General features: G+C 50.3%; 1 protein-coding gene across 1 annotated transcript in view; it reads left to right on the top strand.

Annotated features, from left to right (window-relative positions):
• Positions 1 to 18,266, top strand: part of LOC144755671 (chromodomain-helicase-DNA-binding protein 8-like) — a 1,307,007-nt gene that overhangs the window by 1,050,124 nt on the left and 238,617 nt on the right. The window contains 1 exon segment of the mRNA XM_078644841.1: positions 293 to 438. Coding sequence (XP_078500967.1) covers positions 293 to 438 — 146 coding nt within the window.

Raw genomic sequence — 18,266 nt, 5'->3', positions numbered from 1 at the left:
AGAAATGCTTTCAGAATGTTACATTTAGGGCGATTTCTTCATAAATGTAATGAAAATGTAAAGCTAAATTATGAATAGGTTTATTTTGCACACACAGACACACAGACACACACACACACACACACACTTACACTTACACACACACACACGCACACACTTACACACACACTTACACACACACACACACACACACTTACACACTTCGTGGGGATTCCTTATTCTTGCTTTGTCTTTATTTCCGAAAACTTTGGTTTAAAGTTTTCTGATCAGTTTTCCTTTCTTCTCGATACAGATATTGATGTGCCACGCGCCAGTCTGTACGATGATGAAAGCCTCCTGTCTTTGAGCACGTCCCAGGATGGATTTCCCAGTGCTATTAGTGAGCGATCTGCCACTGACTTGCTACAGGAAAGGCACCGTATCTCTGAGTGGCCTAAGGTAATTCTGGGGGTGGAGAAGACACAAGAAGCATGTTGTTTTACACTGCTAAATCCTTTTGACTTGAGATTTACTAGTCCATGCTTCTAAGATGGCAAACAAGTAAAGGAAAGCATGGTGTTCTCTAATAGGGCATGTTTATTAATATTCACAAAAATATTACTATCTCTGCCTGTGGGAAGAATCTCTGAAAAATAGGAGGTAAAGAATTTTCAAATGTGTTTTAACATTGATGCTTGAAAAGATTACTCTTTTTAAAAAGTAGCTTAAAGAAATAACTATTCATCTGAAAGAGACACGTTAGTGATAGATTCCTTACCTTACAATATACCCAGGCGTCAGACAAAATTTTGCGTAGCAATACCCCTGCGCGCCGGCAGGCGTTGTCCGCGGCTCCGCATCCGTCGTCTGCGTCGTTAGCGCCGGAATGACGTTGTCGGAGTACTTAGACGCCGCCCTCGCGCGCTGACATCAGTTCTTCTATTTTCCGCGCCAGCTAGCGCAGATCCGGAGAAACTCTACCCCTTAGTCATTTTTTGGCTAAACTTTTTGATCATTTTTCTCTCGAGTCTCTCGACTCCTATGGTGCCGGTAGGGATGCCTGGTTTCAAACCCTGCTCCAAGTGCAGCCGACTGATTTCGGTTACCGACACCCATCGCCGGTGTCTTCAGTGTCTAGGCCTCGACCACGACGACCGCACCTGCTCCGACTGCCGGGCCCTGACGTCTAAGGCTGGGCGGGAGCGGTCCCGCAAGCGGCTGTAGCTCCGGCAGTTGGCCCCGCGCGGTTCCTGGTCCCACAGGAGGTCGCGGGACCGGTCGCTGGGTCGGAGCCCTCGTAGCTCCGGGAGTCGGCATCGGTCTTCAGGATCCAGGTCCTCAGGTAAGAGGCGTGAGAGGTCGGAAAGGCGTCATCGCTCTTCCGACCCACCTCGACGCTCGCGCGCATGCGGCCCGGGGTTCGGGTGACACCACCCACGCGGCTCCGACGGAGTCGCGGGCGTCGCCACCTGCCCCATACCTTCCGGTCCCTGGGCACGGTGCGACGCCTGAGGAGGCCATGAGGTCTCTCCCTCCTCCGCCGGGCTCCGTGGCGCCTTCGGGCCCAGGGGTCCCGGCTGGGGGGCCTAGCGGGTCGGGTGCTTCGGCTCGGGCGCTTCAGCGACTTCCGTCCCGGCGCCGCAGGCCTCCACTGGATCCGGTTCCGGATCCGGGTCATCGCCGGTCGACCTCACCGACGCCGGCCCCTAGGGTGTAGCCCCCGGCGACGCCGTCCCCAATCCTACCCTTGATTCAGTTCCGGCGCCGGAGCGGCGCCGCTCGACGCCGGTCTCGCCGTCGTATGGAGACTTTTATTTCCACGAACCGGCCCCATCCGTTGAACCTGAATTTCAGGTGATGGGTGACGAGGGTGATTGGGAGGGGTCTGTAAACCCTCTGGCACAGGAGTGCCAGTCTCAACAGGACTGGACATATGAGCTTGGGGAGGCCAGTGGAATTGACACTTCGCCAGACACTGGATTTGTCTGCCCTCTCACCGTGGCTACGGAGGAGGGGGCTGCCTACAGTGTAGTGTTGACGTGGGCGGCTAAGGCCTTGGGCCTGACGCTCCCAGTCGCGGCCGTGAGGACTAACCTCCTCACTGAGGTCCTTAAACCGCAAGCATGCTCCACTGAGCCTCTTCTGCCGTTTAATGAGGCCTTGTGTGACGTTCTTTTGGGCACTTGGTCCAAGCCCGCTACAGGGCAGCCTGTGGATAGGAATGTGGCCAGACGCTACCGCCCGGCCACGGGCGACCCTTGCTTTTTGTCCCACCCATCTCACCCCCGAGAGCCTGGTCATCCAGGCCTCCACTTCCCAGACCGCATTCCCGATGACTCTGCCCGATCGGGAATCCAAGAGGTACGAACAATTAGGGAAGAAAGTGTTCTCGTCCCTGGGACTGCGGTCAGTCAATACCGCATGCCTCTTGGGCCGCTACACCCACACCCTGTGGGACACGGTCGCGGACGTGCTGCCATAATGTTAGGAGGATGCCCGGACTAAACTCGCCCAAGCCCTTGCGGAGTGTCGAGATGCAGCGCGCTATTCCATCCGGTGTGGGCTGGATACCACGGACTCACTGGGCAGAGCGATGGCAACGACGGTGGTGGTTCGACGCCACGCCTGGTTGAGGTCCGCCAACTTTTCGGCCGATGTCCAGGCCACACTTTTGGACATGCCGTTTGATGGCCGTCGCCTGTTTGGCGACAAGGCAGACCATGCGCTTGAGCGTTTTAAGGACTCCACGGCTACGGCCAAGTCCTTGGGGCTCTCGGCCCCACGCCAGCAAACGGGTGCCTTTCGCTCCTTTCGCGGCCAAGGAAGGGGCGCCCCCACACGTGCTGCCAGCCACGCAGCGCAGACTAATACACAGCGCAGTGGCGGCCGTGGAAACCGCCATGGAGGCAGTCTGGGACAACGGCGAGGCCAGTCCACACCTTCCCCTGCAGCGCCCACCTACAAAACCCTCCTAGTCTGTGCTTTCAGGCCCATGTGACGCCAGTGGGGGCTGGGTTCGCCATCACCTCTTCCACTGTCGCACTGTCACGTCGGACAGGTGGGTGCTGCAAATCGTCCGAAGGGGCTACTCCCTCCCCTTCGAGACGACCCCTCCAGCCATGCCACCGCAATACCACCGCGTGTCGGGGGATCACTTGCGACTTTTGCAGGAGGAAGTTACGGCCATCAAGCGCGTTCCTGGGCCAGAAGTAGGGTGTGGTTGTTATTCCCACTACTTTCTGGTACCCAAGAAGGGCAAAGGGGGCCTACGCCCTATCTTGGACCTACGGAACGTCAACGGCTTCCTCAGGAAGGAGAAGTTAAAGATGCTGACTTTGGCTCAGGTCCTAGCTGCCCTGGACCCGGGAGACAGGATGGTAGCGTTGGACTTGCAGGACGCCTATTTCCACGTCCCCGTCCTGCCGGCCCACCGGCGTTACCTGATGGCGGTTGTCGCAGCTCATCTGCGCAGATTAGGGGTGTCAGTCTTCCCCTATCTCGACGACTGGTTGTTGAAGGCGGGCTCGCCCCAAACAGTCGTCAGCCACCTCCAGACTACGGCCGATCTCCTGCACCTGCTGGGGTTCTCCATCAAGGTGCCGAAGTCACACCTGTGCCCCTCTCAGAAGCTCCTCTTCATCGGAGCGGTTCTGGACTTGGCGCAGTTTCGGGTTTATCCTCCCGAACAGCGGGTTCGGGATATTCAGGCTCTGATTCCGATCTTTCACCCTTTATCCAGAGTCTCCGTCAGGTTGACGCTGCGGCTTCTGGGGCTGATGGCCTCCTGCATCCTTTTGGTGCATCACGCCCGGTGGCGGATGGGGGCTCTGCAGTGGGACCTGAAGTTTCAGTGGGCCTAGCATCAGGTTAACTTGTCCGACCCTGGCTTGATCTCGGAGGGCACTGCAAGACAGTTGCAGTGGTGGCTCACGGACCGCGATTGCACCGTAGCACGTAGTTGTGACGGACGCGTCCCTTCAGGGCTGGGGGGGCCACATGGGAGAGGCGGAGATCAAAGGCCTCTGGTCTCCGGCGGAGTCCCAGCTCCACATCAACCTTCTGGAGCTGCGGGCGATCTGACTTGCACTGAAGGTATTCCTCCCCTCTGTCCGGGGGAGTGTAGTGCAGGTGTTCAGGGACAACACCACCTCCATGTGGTACTGCAACAAACAGGGCGGGGTGGGGTCGTGGACCCTATGCCAGGAGGCTCTGCGCCTCTGGCAGTGGCTGGAACATCAGGGCGTGACCCTGGTGGTTCAACACCTGGCAGGTTCTCTGAATGCCAGGGCGGACGAACTCAGCTGTCGGTGCATGATGGACCACGAATGGCGTCTGAACTCGGACGTGGCGCAAGGTCTCTTTCAGCAGTGGAGAGAACCTTGGTTAGATCTATTTGCCACAGAAGAGAACGCGCAATGTCATCAGTTCTGCGCGTTGGAATTTCGGCACTCGCTCGGAGACTATTTTCGTCGCGAGTGGAGTTGCGGTCTATTGTACGCCTTTCCGCCTACACCACTTCTGCCCAGAGTGCTGAAGATCAGGCGCGACCGGGCCCAGGTTATCCTTGTGGCTCCGGACTGGGCTCGAAGATATTGATATCCAGAGCTACTCAGTATGTCAGTCGATCCCCCAATTCGTCTGCCTCTTCAGGAGGACCTTCTGTCGTAGCAGCAGGGGACGGTCCTCCGCCCGAACCTGTCCAGTCTCCACCTACAAGCTTCGAGATTGAGCGGTGACAGTTGAGGCCATTTGACTTGCCTCCTGAAGTCTGTAATGTCATTCTGGCAGCCAGGCCACAAAGTCGGTATACGCCTGCAGGTGGAACAGATTTGTGGCATGGTGCACAGCAAAGGCTGTGGATCCTCTCTCTGCACCCCTTTCTGAGGTTCTTCTCTTCCTTCTTTCTCATGCCCAGCAGGGCTCTGCTCTGGGCACTCTGAAGGGCTACCTCTCGGCCATTTCCGCCGTCTTAAGGCTACCTGATCAGCCCTCTTTGTTCAGGTCCCCGGTTGTAAATAGGTTTTTGAAGGGCATCACTCATGTTTCCTCCAGTTCCTTTCGTGATGCCTCAGTGGGACTTGAACCTTGTTCTACATTTTCTGATGTGCGCTCCCTTTGAGCCACTTCATAACTGTCCTCTTCGCCTGAGTGAGCTACGGCCCTTTCTTTTAAGCCTCCTTTCCTTTCCGTCCAGCCGGACAAAGTTGTGTTGCGGACGCGACCCTCTTTCCTGCCCAAGGTAGTCACAGCCTTGCACATCAGGCAGTCCATCACTTTGCCCACCTTCTTTCTGACTCCGCATCCCTCGAAAGAGGAAGAGAGGCTCCACCGTCTGGATCCAAAACGTGCACTCTCATTCTATTTGGATCGCACACGCCAGTTCCGGGTGGATGACCAACTCTTTGTTGGTTACGTGGGCGCTAAGAAGGGACGGGCGGTGCACAAACAAACCATTTCTCGATGGGTCGTCTTGTGCATCGAGGCTTGTTACTCTTTGGCTCGAAAGGAGCCTCCTGTGGGGCTTCGTGCCCATTCCACACGGGCCACGGCGGCTACTACTGCCCTGGGCCGGGGAGTCCCCTTGCAGGACATCTACCAGGCGGCTACTTTGGCCTCGCTGCACACGTTTGCAAGACACAACAGCCTGGACAGCCAAGTCCGGAGAGATGGCTTTTTCGGCCGTTCTGTTCTCCAGGACTTTCTGGTGTGATCATTGGCTCGCATACCCACCACCGGGGTTGGTATTGCTGGGGTATCTATTCTAAGGTAAGGAAGCTAACAGTAACGTGTTTCTTTCAGATGCACAAGTTAACTCCAGTAACGATATATCTGCAAGAAACAGTAGTTAGTATTAGATTTCTTACCGCCCCACCCATCCTCCCCGTTCTGCGAACCGATACCTAGGGTTGTCATCCCCTTTCAGGGCCCTAGTTTCATGGCACCAGTGTTGGTTTTTATCATGGCTCTGCGTTTCTGGCACGGAAAAGCTGTGTATAAGAACTGACGTCAGCGCGCGAGGGCGGCGTCTAAGTACTGCGCAGACGACGCCTATCGACGCGCAAGGGTACTGCTACGCAAAAGTTTCCGGATCCAGTCTGACGCCTGGGGACATTCTAAGGTATGGAATCTAATACTAACTACTTTTTCTTACAGATATATCGTTACCGAAGGTAAGTAACTTGTGCATCTAATCACTCTGCTGAAACATAAGCGCTTATAAACGTATCCTGCTGTCAACTACTAGCACTCTAGGAACTCAGTCACTATCTATGCACTTGCAGTATGACTCAGGCATGGAGACAAACAGTGGTACAGTGAAATGTGCCCAATGTATGCAGTCCCTTAACCACTTGCAGACTACTGAGTCATTCCTGCAAAAGTCCAGGTAATAGTCTTGCTTGTCTGGAACCACACTGTGTGTCTGTGTCCACTCCTACAATCATCCTGACAGAAGCATGTCCTTATCTAATCACTCTGCTGAAACATAAGCGCTTATAAATTTATCCTGCTGTCAACAACTAGCACTCTCGGAACCCAGTCACTGTCTACGCACTTGCAGAATGACTCCGGCATTGAGACAAGCAGTGGTACAGTCACATGTGCAATGTGTATGCGGTGCATTATCCCCTTGCAGGCTACTGAGTAAGTCCTGCAAAAGTCCAGGTAATAGTCATGCTTGTCTGGAATGACACTGTGAGTCTGTGTCCACTCCTACAATCATCCTGACAGAAGCATGTCCTTTTCTAATCACTCTGCTGAAACATAAGCACTTATAAACTTATCGTGCTGTCAACTACTAGCACTCTAAGAACCCAGTCACTGTCTATGCAGTTGCAGAATGACTAAGGCATTGAGACCAGCAGTGGTACAGTCAAATATGCACAATGTATGCAGTCCCTTAACCCCTTTGTTGGACTTGGCCATTTTCCTGAAGTTTTTCGCTTTTCACCCCCCTATTCTAGGATGTCTCCCCCATGGTAAAGAACACTGTATAGGCCATGTGTGGTGTGAGACGCCATGTTAAATGTGACGCAGTGGTGTGCGCACATTTAATACCCCTATTGTAAACATGCACCTTACTGAAATGACGGTTTTAAAATGGATGCCATGGCTGTGTGTTGTGCCACCTGACTACAGTAGGTTAGTGGTCTAGTTGTTTGGTACCCAGCCATCCCAGCTTTTGGAGCGAAAGCCTGGCACCCAGGGTGCTCTACTAACCCCCCCCCCCTCCCCCCGGGCCAGTTTGAACCAGTTCACCAGGCGATTCTAGAAGTTTCTGGCACTGACTGGTAGGTGGGGTAAGGGGCATATAAATAAGGGCGCTGTACCACCATGTGCTCAGACAGAGCAGGGACAGGAACGTCAGGGGACCTTCTGCCAGGGGAAACAGCCACTTGGGCCTGTGTGCTGGACCCTGCACCCAACCAAAACCCCTCTGCTGTCCACAGGGCTAGTGGAAGCCCCACTGCAGGAGTACAGGCTGCTGTACAGGAGGAGTTCCACACTACAGTGGAGGATGGTTAAAGCCTACCACCCTGTCTTGATGAGTACCCACTGACTGCTGACCTTGCCCAGTAGTGCCTGCTGCTCTGGGACCTGGCCCCTGAAGAAAGATCGCTACCCCTGGGCCATGACTGCTGAGTAGTGCCCGAAGAAGGAGAGCGCTATATTGGACTGCCCTGTGCTCCCTGCCTGCACACTAGCGCCTGAGGGAGAGAGCGATATATTGGATTGGCCTGTGCCCTGCTGCCTGCTCCCTAGCGCCTCGGGAGTGCTATTTGTCATTGCCCTTGAAGAAGAGTGCTACATCTGTGCTGGCCAGAAGAAGAGGACCGTGGGCACATTCCCCTACATGGCCAGGAGGTGAGGAGCCAGCCACTGCAGCACTGCGAGATCGCTACATTCCCCTAGTTGTAGTGCCTGTACTCTCTGCCTTTGAAACAATAATAGAACAGAGCCACCCACTAATCCCCCCGGGACTGGGTATCATAAATACTAGAGACCAAATGTCCAGGAAGGAAACATTCAAGTACTAATTCCCTGTTTTTTAGTGTCACAAGTATGAACACTTAATTATTTGTAACCAAAGGGATTCTACGTTTTTCCAGCGAATAATCTTATGCCTAAGGAACTTATCACATTTGAAAATGTGGTAGTGACTGAAAGTGAGCAGCTGTTTCAAGACAGAAAATGTTTCAAGTTTAATCTATCAAAGGATGATATGTCCACTTTGAAATTGCTATCTGAGCGGGATGACTTAATAGTGAAACCGGCAGACAGGGGGGGGGGGGCATTATTGTACAAGATAGGACTGAATATGATCAAGAGGCCCTACGACAACTCAGTAACCCTGTCCATTATAAGAAGTTATCTTGTGACCCTACCCCTAGAATTAGTAAACAGATCCTACAACTCGCAACCATGGGACAGGATGGACTATGGTTGAGTAAAAAAGAGTTTGAATACTTAAATAAAAATGATTACAACATTCCAGCGTTTTATACGCTACCTAAAATACACAAAAATAGTGAACATCCGCGGGAAGACCAATTGTTGCTGGGTGCCAGTCGGTGTTACAACCACTGCCAGAATATGTTGACTATTTTTTAAAACCATTTGTGTGTCAAACGAAGTCATTCACTCAAGACAGTAGAGATGTGATTACGAAATTAAAAGGTGTACATTTTGATCCATCAATTAACATTCTGGCTACGATGGACATCGAAAGTCTCTATACGAGCATACCGCAAAGGGAAGCGTACAGGTTATTATTGACGTACTGGAGACACGTGTACGTCCTCATCAAGTCCCCACGTGGTTCATTGCCGACTGTGCCAAAATTGCCCTTGAAGAGAATTATTTCCTTTTTAATAGTGACTTTTATGTGCAACTCAAAGGCGTGGCAATGGGTGCAATTTTTGCCCCCAACATAGCAAATCTTTTTGTGGCTGCGTTTGAAGAAAGGGTGATCTACAATTATAACCCCTTCCTTGCTAATCTATGTAAATATCTACGATACATCGATGATGTATGCATAGTATGGGAAGGAGCTCAGGACAAAACGGATGAATTCCACTCATGGTTAAATCACAGTGACCCCAATCTACAGTTTACATTAGAAAGCAGTCCTGATGTCATCAGTTTCTTAGACTTGCAGATCACACATGATGAAGGGGTCCTCGCAATGAGTCTTTACACCAAGCCGACTGCGAGAATCACGCTATTGAAATACAATAGCCATCATCCCCGGAATCTGTGTGACAATCTTCCTTTTGGTCAGTTGCTCCGTATCCGGAGGAACTGTACCAAGAGGGAGTATTACTTTAGAGAAGCTAAGATACTCCAGGCAAAACTGGTTATGAGATCCTACCCATACAGATTAGTCAAACATGCTATGAAACTTGCATGGTTCTATGACCGTCAGGCTCTACTATATAAATCAAAACCTGAAACTGTGAATGAGAACAGGACACAACCCATCACATGTGTCATGACTTATGGTACGGAGTCAACGCAAATTAGCAACATCATCAGACGCAATTGGCACCTAATTAGAAAGGTTGAGCCACAATTAGCGATTCCACGTTTTGCATTTAAGAGGGGGAGAAATTTGCGTGATCATCTTGTAAAAGCTTACATTGAGCCTAGGTCTAGTACCATCACTAACCTTTGGGGCCTGACACCTATCGTAGGACATTACCCCTGTGGTGGGTGTGCGGCTTGCGCAACCACTGAGCTAACAAAGACTTGCTGTTTAAATGGGAGACTAATAACATTGAGGCACCATTCGAATTGTATGACTAAAAATGTGGTCTACTGTATACAGTGTCCCTGCGCTTTGAATTATATTGGTAAAACAACCCAGCAAATGAAGAAGCGCATCTTACAACATCAATCACGCATCCGCTGTAATGTTAATACGGCTCCTCTGGTTGAACATTATAACAAAATGTCACACATGCCATCTGAAATAAAATGGTTCGTCCTTGAGGTTGTAAAAGGTACAAGGAGAAGACAGAATGTAGACAAGCTGCTCAAGCAGAAGGAAAATAAATGGATCTGGTCTTGCAACACGGTTGAAAATGGATTGAATGCTCTAATTGAATGGCATACACTAGCCATTCTAAGATAATTTTGGCACAAAGTGTATACATCTTGTCCGTTTTCGACTTGTTGTAGTTCCCTTTTTTGATATGCATATATTGACCCCTTCTTTAGAGATATATATATACACTTTTGGGGTACTTTTGAAATCACTCGGCGGAGTGTTTTCACATCGTATTAAGGGTTGCAAAATTGGTCGTCCATGACCCTGATTACCATGTTTAAATATGGATCTTTGGTCCAGTATTTTTGAGTTGCGTCTTTGAACACACGGCTGTGTGTTCCCTTCTGGTGTTTGAACATAGTTTTTATGTTCGTTTATTTGTTTACTTAATTAGTGATGGCACTCGTCAGAGGGAGTTTCTTGCAACACATACAGTGTGCTAGTTTATGTATATCTGTATGCTTGCATTCTTAGTTCTAAGGTGCCTGTACGGCCCGATATGCAATACCCATTACAATATGGCCGCCATTCATTTTTCATTTTTTGCTTTGTATTTTATATTACGTTTTTCTTGGCTTTTTATAGATGACCGATTCAAATTACCTGTTTGACCCTATATCATGAGTGGTTGTCCTCACATTGAGCGTTTCCGTTTAAGATGCTCTTGTTAACTTGGATTCGCCCATGTATTCAGATACCTTTTGACCACTCCAATATGGCCGCCTGGGTTGCTGGTCATTCACTCACGGCGTCTTAACCACGGGGCTAGCGTCTTCCCGGTGAATCCTGGATTGTTTGTCGGGCGTTCCGAAACGGAGTACTGCCGGTTTCTCTGCCGCTCAAGTAAGAAAACTAACGATTAATTTGTTTTCTTTATTCGGCATTCATATACTCTTTGAGACTAATGGTGGTATGTAATATTCTATGCCTTCAGGTCTTATGGTGGCTTTTCGTGACGTAAGTTACTTTTAAGTATTTTACACATGGGTGCTGCATAAACAGGGATGTTGGTTTAATGTGATGTAGACTTTGGTAACTATGGCTTTTGTTGTTATCTTGTAGATGACCAGTCTGGCTTGTTTTTGACGTGAGTAATATTCTCTTTGTGTGGTGGACTTGTAAGTGTCAGTTGTCAGGGTCCACTTATTGCTGCATGTTAAATACATTGTCTTATTTTTCACTAGATTACGACTCAGTCTGATTATTGAGACGTGAGTAATTGGAGTCTGTCCGGTTATATTCCCACTGGACATTTTTGGATTTTTCCGAATATGGTTTGGCTAAATAACTAATTGGTTTGCATCACTCACTGTAGTGGCGGTGTGGTGACTGGTGTTTCCACTATGTGGTGGCATGTCCTGGTTCTATTTGGCTGCATGACGGTTTTTTATTGTATTTTGTTTTCTTTATGCTGTGAGCAGACTACATAATTCTCCTTGTACCGTAGCGTATTATTTGTTTTTTGTTTATATTAGATATTCTTGTGCAACTGTTTTGTCCTGAAGATGGTCCTAAGGATCGGCTAGACCAACGGGGACCGAAACGTCGACGCACGACGCCTTTTTTGCATAACTATCGCATTAATTTGAGTTTAATTCACCAAATGTTTTGTGTTAATTCACCAAATGTTTTGTGTTAATTCACTCAAATGTGGTTGAATCAAATGTACACATTTTATGCGAAAGGTGTTTTTCATACTACCATTGTTTTGTATTTATTGTGACTATCCCGGTAGTATCTTTGTTGCCAGACTCTTATCTTTGAGAAAAGCTACATGTGTACTAAGAATAAAAAATTTATATTTTTGATACAGTTATAGTATTTTTCATTGAATCCCTATGGTTACAAATAATTAAGTGTTCATACTTGTGACACTAAAAAACAGGGAATTAGTACTTGAATGTTTCCTTCCTGGACATTTGGTCTCTAGTATGTACTCCCTGCCTGTACCCCTGCCTAAGGAAAGTGCTATAGGAGTATTGCCCAGGAGGAGAGGAGAGTTGGTGGCTGCAGCGCTGGGCTGGGAAAGCGCTATATTTCTACCTGTGTTCAAAAGAAAAGCGGGTGGGGAGAACTGCCTACGTGTGGATACTATGGGTGCCTACCCCGCTGTATGCATAGTTAATGAGCGGGTGCCCAACCCGCGGATTGCCGCCAAATCACCGCCGTGGCCGAGCTGCCAAAGGAAGAACTGGGTTTATTTAACCGCGCCGCGGGGGAGCCAACCCCGTGTACTGGTGGCGCTTTATTGACGGCCGCGGGTGCCCACCCGCGGGTTAAGATTGCCCGGAATCACCGCCGCAGCCCGGTAGAATTTCCGACTTCCGAATACCAGCGGGAGCCTACCTCGCGTTATCATTGCCTACGCGCGTGTGTGCCGCGAGTTATTCTTCACCAAGAGCGGGTCCCTACCCCGCCCGTTGGAATTGTCTAGGATCACTGTCACTGCTGGGGGTCCTGTCAGGCCTCCACGGTGACGACAGGCGAACGTCATCGGGGCGGGGCCAGAACCCGGAAGACGCCGCGCCTGCAAGCTGCAGCCTCCACTCGAACCCCGGGTCCCAGGAGGGGGCCTGGGTGAGGCCAGGTGAGGCGTTGGTGGCAAGGGCTCTCGTGAGCAGGGGAGAGCCCCGCCTGCTGAGTGCGGGAAGGAGCCAGAACCAAGAGGTGGCTTGGCGGGGCTCCCGTGGTGGCGAGGGAGCCCCGGGGTGACAGCAGAGCCAGCGGCTGTCTGTAAGAGTAAGGAGGGGGGCCCGAGGCACATTGTCGGTGCCTGACCCCTCCGCCTTGAAGTACCGGAGAGACAGGAGCCACGCACAAGGAGCCTGGTGAGTGGGGCTCTGTCAGTCTGCGGGTGGGGGGCGTGTAGGGGCACAAGGTCGGTGCCCGCCCCCGTGACCAGTGCTTTGTTGTGGGGGCTCTCCCAGGCCCCGAACTAATTTTGCTGGACGTCACTACCCCGCTCGACAGTGGGCAGTGACCACGATTGGGGGGCACGCATCACTGATAGTTGCAAGGCCCCGGGAGTTCTGCCGGAGGGAGGGCCATGTCGGAATTAATGTAGTAGAGGCCCAGGTTGCTGTCTTCTGCTTGATGCCCCAGACTGGCTACCTAGTGGGGCCTTGGTAATTTGAGAGCCCCAGCGGAGGGACTCCCCTGTTTTTATGCTGGCCTGAGTTCCTCTACACAGCTGCCCCGCAGGACAGTGGGCAGCTGTAACAACCTAGGGAATGGTTAAATGTTAGTGCCCTGATGTTCTAGGGTTACGCGACAGGGGATGGTATTCCTGCCAATTAGATTAATGCAAATGTACCCCTGCCTAGGGTTATGCTTCCAGACTTAGATCTGATAGGCCGGATGTTGCGTATAATGAGTTTTCCCTGCCGGGCGCCTTTACGCTGATGTGGTTTAGCCTCATGCATTTATGGTAATGATGTTCCCTCGATGTTCGTGATGTTTTCCTAAGGTTATGCCCACTGTTGATGGATTCCTGTCTAATGATTTGGGTCTGCTGCATGTCTAGGCCTGATGTTAATGGTGATACCACATAGATTAGGCCAAAGGTTAATGCTGACATTTGAATTGCACTATTGAACCTAACGGACTTAACTTTTTCTCCTTTTCCTTTGCCCTGTACATAATCCCCGGTGTATATATTGCCCTGGCACCAGTTGGCGCAGTATAGTGACTATTGTGTTAACTTTTGCATATTTGACCCAATACAAAAGTTATTCTTGTTCACCAAAACTGGTGTTGTGCCTCTTTTTGTGGTGTGCCTGGTGTGTCGTCTGCGTGTACTGCGTGGATGCTTCACACATGTCCTTAGGAGTTTGGCCTGCCCGCTCTCCACCATGCTACCCCACATGCTACCCCCGTAGAATTGGCTACCCCATTTCTAACACCCTTGCACACTACAGAGTCAGTCCTGCAAAAGTCCAGGTAATAGTCATGCTTGTCTGGAATCACACTGTGAGTCTGTGTCCACTCCTACAATCATCCTGACAGAAACGTCCTTATCTAATCACTCTGCTGAAACATAAGCGCTTATAAACTTATCCTGCTGCCAACTACTAGCACTCTAGGAACCGAGTCACTGTCTATGCACTTGCAGAATGACTCAGGCATTGAGACAAGCAGTGGTACAGTCAAATGTGCACAATGTATGTGGTCCCTTAACCCCTTGCAGACTACTAAGTCAGTCCTGCAAAAGTCCAGGTAATAGTCATGCTTGTTTGGAATCACACTGTGAGTCTGTGTCCACTCCTACAATCATCCTGATAGAAGTATGTCCTTATCTAATCACTCTGGTGAAACATAAGTGCTTATAAACTTATCCTGCTGTCAACTTCTAGCACTCTAGGAACCCAGTCACTGTCTATGCACTTGCAAAATGATCAGGCATTGAGACAATACCTAAGCACTTATGAATTAACTGAGCTCTCTGTTTGCACCACTATCATCATTCTAGTTACTAGTGATTTTCTTATAGAATGACCTAGGCACCAACGCAAGTACACGTATAAATTTCTGTGCACAATCCATACAAACCTCTAACAGATACATGCTATTGGTACACTCCACTAAATACTGAAGTAGTACTCATGCAGCCTAGGATACCTACTGTCAGTCTCATGCAGTTTGTCAATCAGCCATCCAGCACTATGCTCTTATTGTATCACCAATACCTAAGCACTTACTGTGAGAAAGTGCCATCTTTCTTGCCTTGGTATGCCCCCACTTTTTTCTGAACTGCTGATGTACTTTGACTGAGTATGCCCTGGGTACCTGCCAATCAGGTACCCAGGGCCAGGGCCTTCCCTACAAAGAAAAGCTATGCTGAAACAAAATACCCAATTGGCATCTCTGGCCACCTGTCAGCCCCTAGTAAATGGTACCCAGGACATGGTGACCAGAGAAGACCCCTGAGGGCTGCAGCACTTATTGTTCCACCCTCAGGGGTCCTGTACCCTGGCACCCACACACTGCCTTTGCAGGCTGAGTGCCTAAGTACAGAACTAAAACAAGAGTCGACATGGCACACATCCCTGTGTGCCATGCCCACAGAACCCACTGCCCTGGCATACTTCAGTCACCCCTCTAGCTGGGTGCCCTATGCCAGAGATGAGGGCCCAGGTGCATGAGCCCTGTGCCCCTACATTACCCAGGGCCATTACTGGGCATTGTAAGTGCAGTGTTGCCATTTAAGAGTATATAGTGCTGGGAGGTTGTCATTTATGAACTCCACAGCACCATAATGGCTTCACTAAAGACTGACAAGTTTGGTACCAAACTTCTCAGCACATTAAACCCGCACTGATGCCAGTGTGGGATTTAATGTAAAATGCACAAGAGGGCATCTTAGAGATGCCCTCCAAAACCCGAACCTAAAATCCACGTCTGGGCTGAGTGGCTGCAGAGGCTGCCACACAGCAGACATGTTGTTGGACCCCTGGGTGGAGAGCCCCCCGCTCTCCTGGGTCTCCAAAAAAGCACATCCTGGGCGAGGTGCTATGTCTCCTCCCCCAGGATGGACAGGGGGAAGCTTCAAAGGCATACCGCCTCTGAGAGCTTCTCCAGACCATTTGCTGTACCCAGCCCCCCACCAGTCCTACCCCCATTCTGGCGAGAAGACTAGCGGGAAATACTACGTCAGGAAGGGGGGGGGTGCCAACCTGTGCCAACTCCACCCCTCAGGTGGAGGATGCGAGGTGAAGCAGGACCCCGGGCCCCGGGCTCAGGCCATCTTGTAGATGGGGAGTCCTGCCCAATCCCAGCTAGGCTCCTGCCCCCCTCCCACAGGAGAGGGGCAGGCTAGGGGGTGTACTCACCCCAGGACAGAGACCCATTGGTCCCTGCCCTTGCCCTACCTGTAGCTCCCCTAAATTTAGTATTTAGGGGCTCCCTGAACCTTCCTTCCTCAGATCCCGATATAAAAAGAAGAAGACCTGCCGCGCAGCTGCTAATAGGACAACAACTGACTTGGCCTCAGCCCTATTGGCCTGTTGATCCTGCTCCTGCTAATCCCGGCGACCTCCGCGGACAGCATCCAGAGCACCTGCCTGCCTTGACCCTCTCGAAGATTGGGACTCCCTTCAGCAGAGGCTCTGCTGCAACACCCCACCTGGTGCTCACCAGGAAGCTCCGGACCAGCCCACTCTGCACAAGCCGAGCCCGGGCCGGGCCAACCCGAACCAAGACCACGAGCACGTCCCCCTGGCGACTGGGACCCGAAGTCCAGTGCCCAAAGACCCTCCTCGACGAACCAGCCGACACCTGCAGACTCAGAACCAGGGGCCACCCCAACCGCGACCAGCCGAGGGTAAGCTTTTTCGACCCCTAAAGACACCCCAGCGCCCCGCGGCCCCCTGTGCCTCCCTTTGGGGTACCTACCTGTGCTCCAAGATCCCTACTTACCTCTCAAAGTGCTGGTCGCCCCTGAAGAGTCACCGTCCCCGAGCCTGTAGCCTTTGTTCCTTTGTCAAGATCCTCATTGGATAACGTTGAGCGCCCGACTGCTCAAAGGCACCCCGCACCCAGCCGCCCGAGTGCCGCTGGCTGTGACCCCTCTGTCCTATCTTACTTCCCCCCCCCTTGCCCTGAGCAAGTGACCAGGGGCCCAGCTCCCAGAGCCACGTAGCCTGCTAGCCAGCCGCCACCAACCGAAGGCCCCCTTTCCCTCATTGGATAACGTTGGGCCTACCTACCTCAGCACCCGGCCGCCCTGGCGCCGTTGGGACTGAACTAACTGTACTCACCTGACCCTGGGGGACCCCTGAGTCTACACCCAGAACCCTAACTTCACCAACCTAGTACTCACCTGCAAACCGGTAATTCACTTACCTGCCATTGGATAACATTGACCCATTTTGACTCAAAAATGTTATAAGTGTAGAGTTTTGAAAACTGAAAATATTCCTATAAAATCAGCCAAAGTCCGAATCTAAAAAGACTCACTTGTGATCAGGAGAGAAGCGAGTACTGTACCTTTCAGCCCAGTACTGGACCGCAAAAGTAATCTCTAGCGGGTTTACTAGTAACCTGTATTTTTCCCCATAGGAACCCATTGCCTGCTTTTCTATGAAATTTCTTCTGTCTACTTTTGAAAACTGTAAATATTCTTTAAAAATTGTACGAAATACTGAAACACAATTACCTACCTGTTTTGAGTTAAGCCACCAGTGCTGGCCCTAGGAGACTAGTGCTGGGTTACAAAAGTAACGCGGTCATACTTTACCTGCAACCTGAATTTCTTCCCATTAAATAACATTTTCAGATTTACCATGAAAAGTTTCTAAGTGTGAACTTTTAACACAGCTTTATATTCCTGAAAATTCTGCACAGTAACTTACACGTTTTTGCTAATCTGGTTTCAGCTTAGACCCCAGGACTGAATCTTAGATCTAGTCCTGAGACTACCAAAGTAATCCGTAAAGTAATCAACTGTACTTATCTATGAAAACCCATTGACTTCAATGCTAGAGTGTGGTTCAGAACTGTCGTTTACTTCTTATACTGTAACTATTGTGTGCACAACCTATATTGCTTCCTTGCCGAGTAATTACATGAGAATACTCACCTAGAGAAAAGTATTTTGTTATAACTGTTGGTTCTAAAAGTAAAACAACTATATCTTTGGATATACAAACAATTAGCCTGGAGTTCGGTCCTTGAGCGTGTGAAACCTTTTGCTGACTGAGTGTGTACATCAAGTGCTTTACACTGTCCTCTGGTACTGCCTTACTGCTCGACCAATCTACCACTTTGGAGAGTAAGGTCAGTTCTGACTTTAACCTCTGTTATACCTCTGCGGTTGGTGGACTCTATACACACTGTACTTCCTTCTAGTCCAGTGTATATATATATATATATATATATATATATATATATATATATATATATATATATATATATAGCCCCTTTCTCACACTTGTAACGTAGTGATGGCGCTGGGGACTCTTCCATATTTACAAGGAGAGGAAAAGCCACCCTGCGAGCCTTTTCTACTCCTTGAAAATACGACCCATTCAAGTGCAGCACTTTGCGTTGAAGGGGCGTTCCATGGGTGTTGCTGTGTCTGTTCCCACACAACACCCATGGAATAACACATCTCAAGACTTGCTAGAAAGTGTAAATCTGTAGATACGTGTGAACGGTGCCCCACCCTAGAGGTGGTGTAGCGAGGCACAACAAGGAGAAACGTTTTCATTTCTCCTCGTTTTTTCCTCTTTCAATGCATGCT

The sequence above is a fragment of the Lissotriton helveticus genome, chromosome 5_1 (genome assembly GCF_964261635.1).
Source record: "Lissotriton helveticus chromosome 5_1, aLisHel1.1, whole genome shotgun sequence".
Lineage (NCBI taxonomy): Eukaryota > Metazoa > Chordata > Amphibia > Caudata > Salamandridae > Lissotriton > Lissotriton helveticus.
The sequence above is the reverse complement of the archived record's forward strand: the minus strand, read 5'-3'. Positions and strand labels throughout refer to the sequence as shown.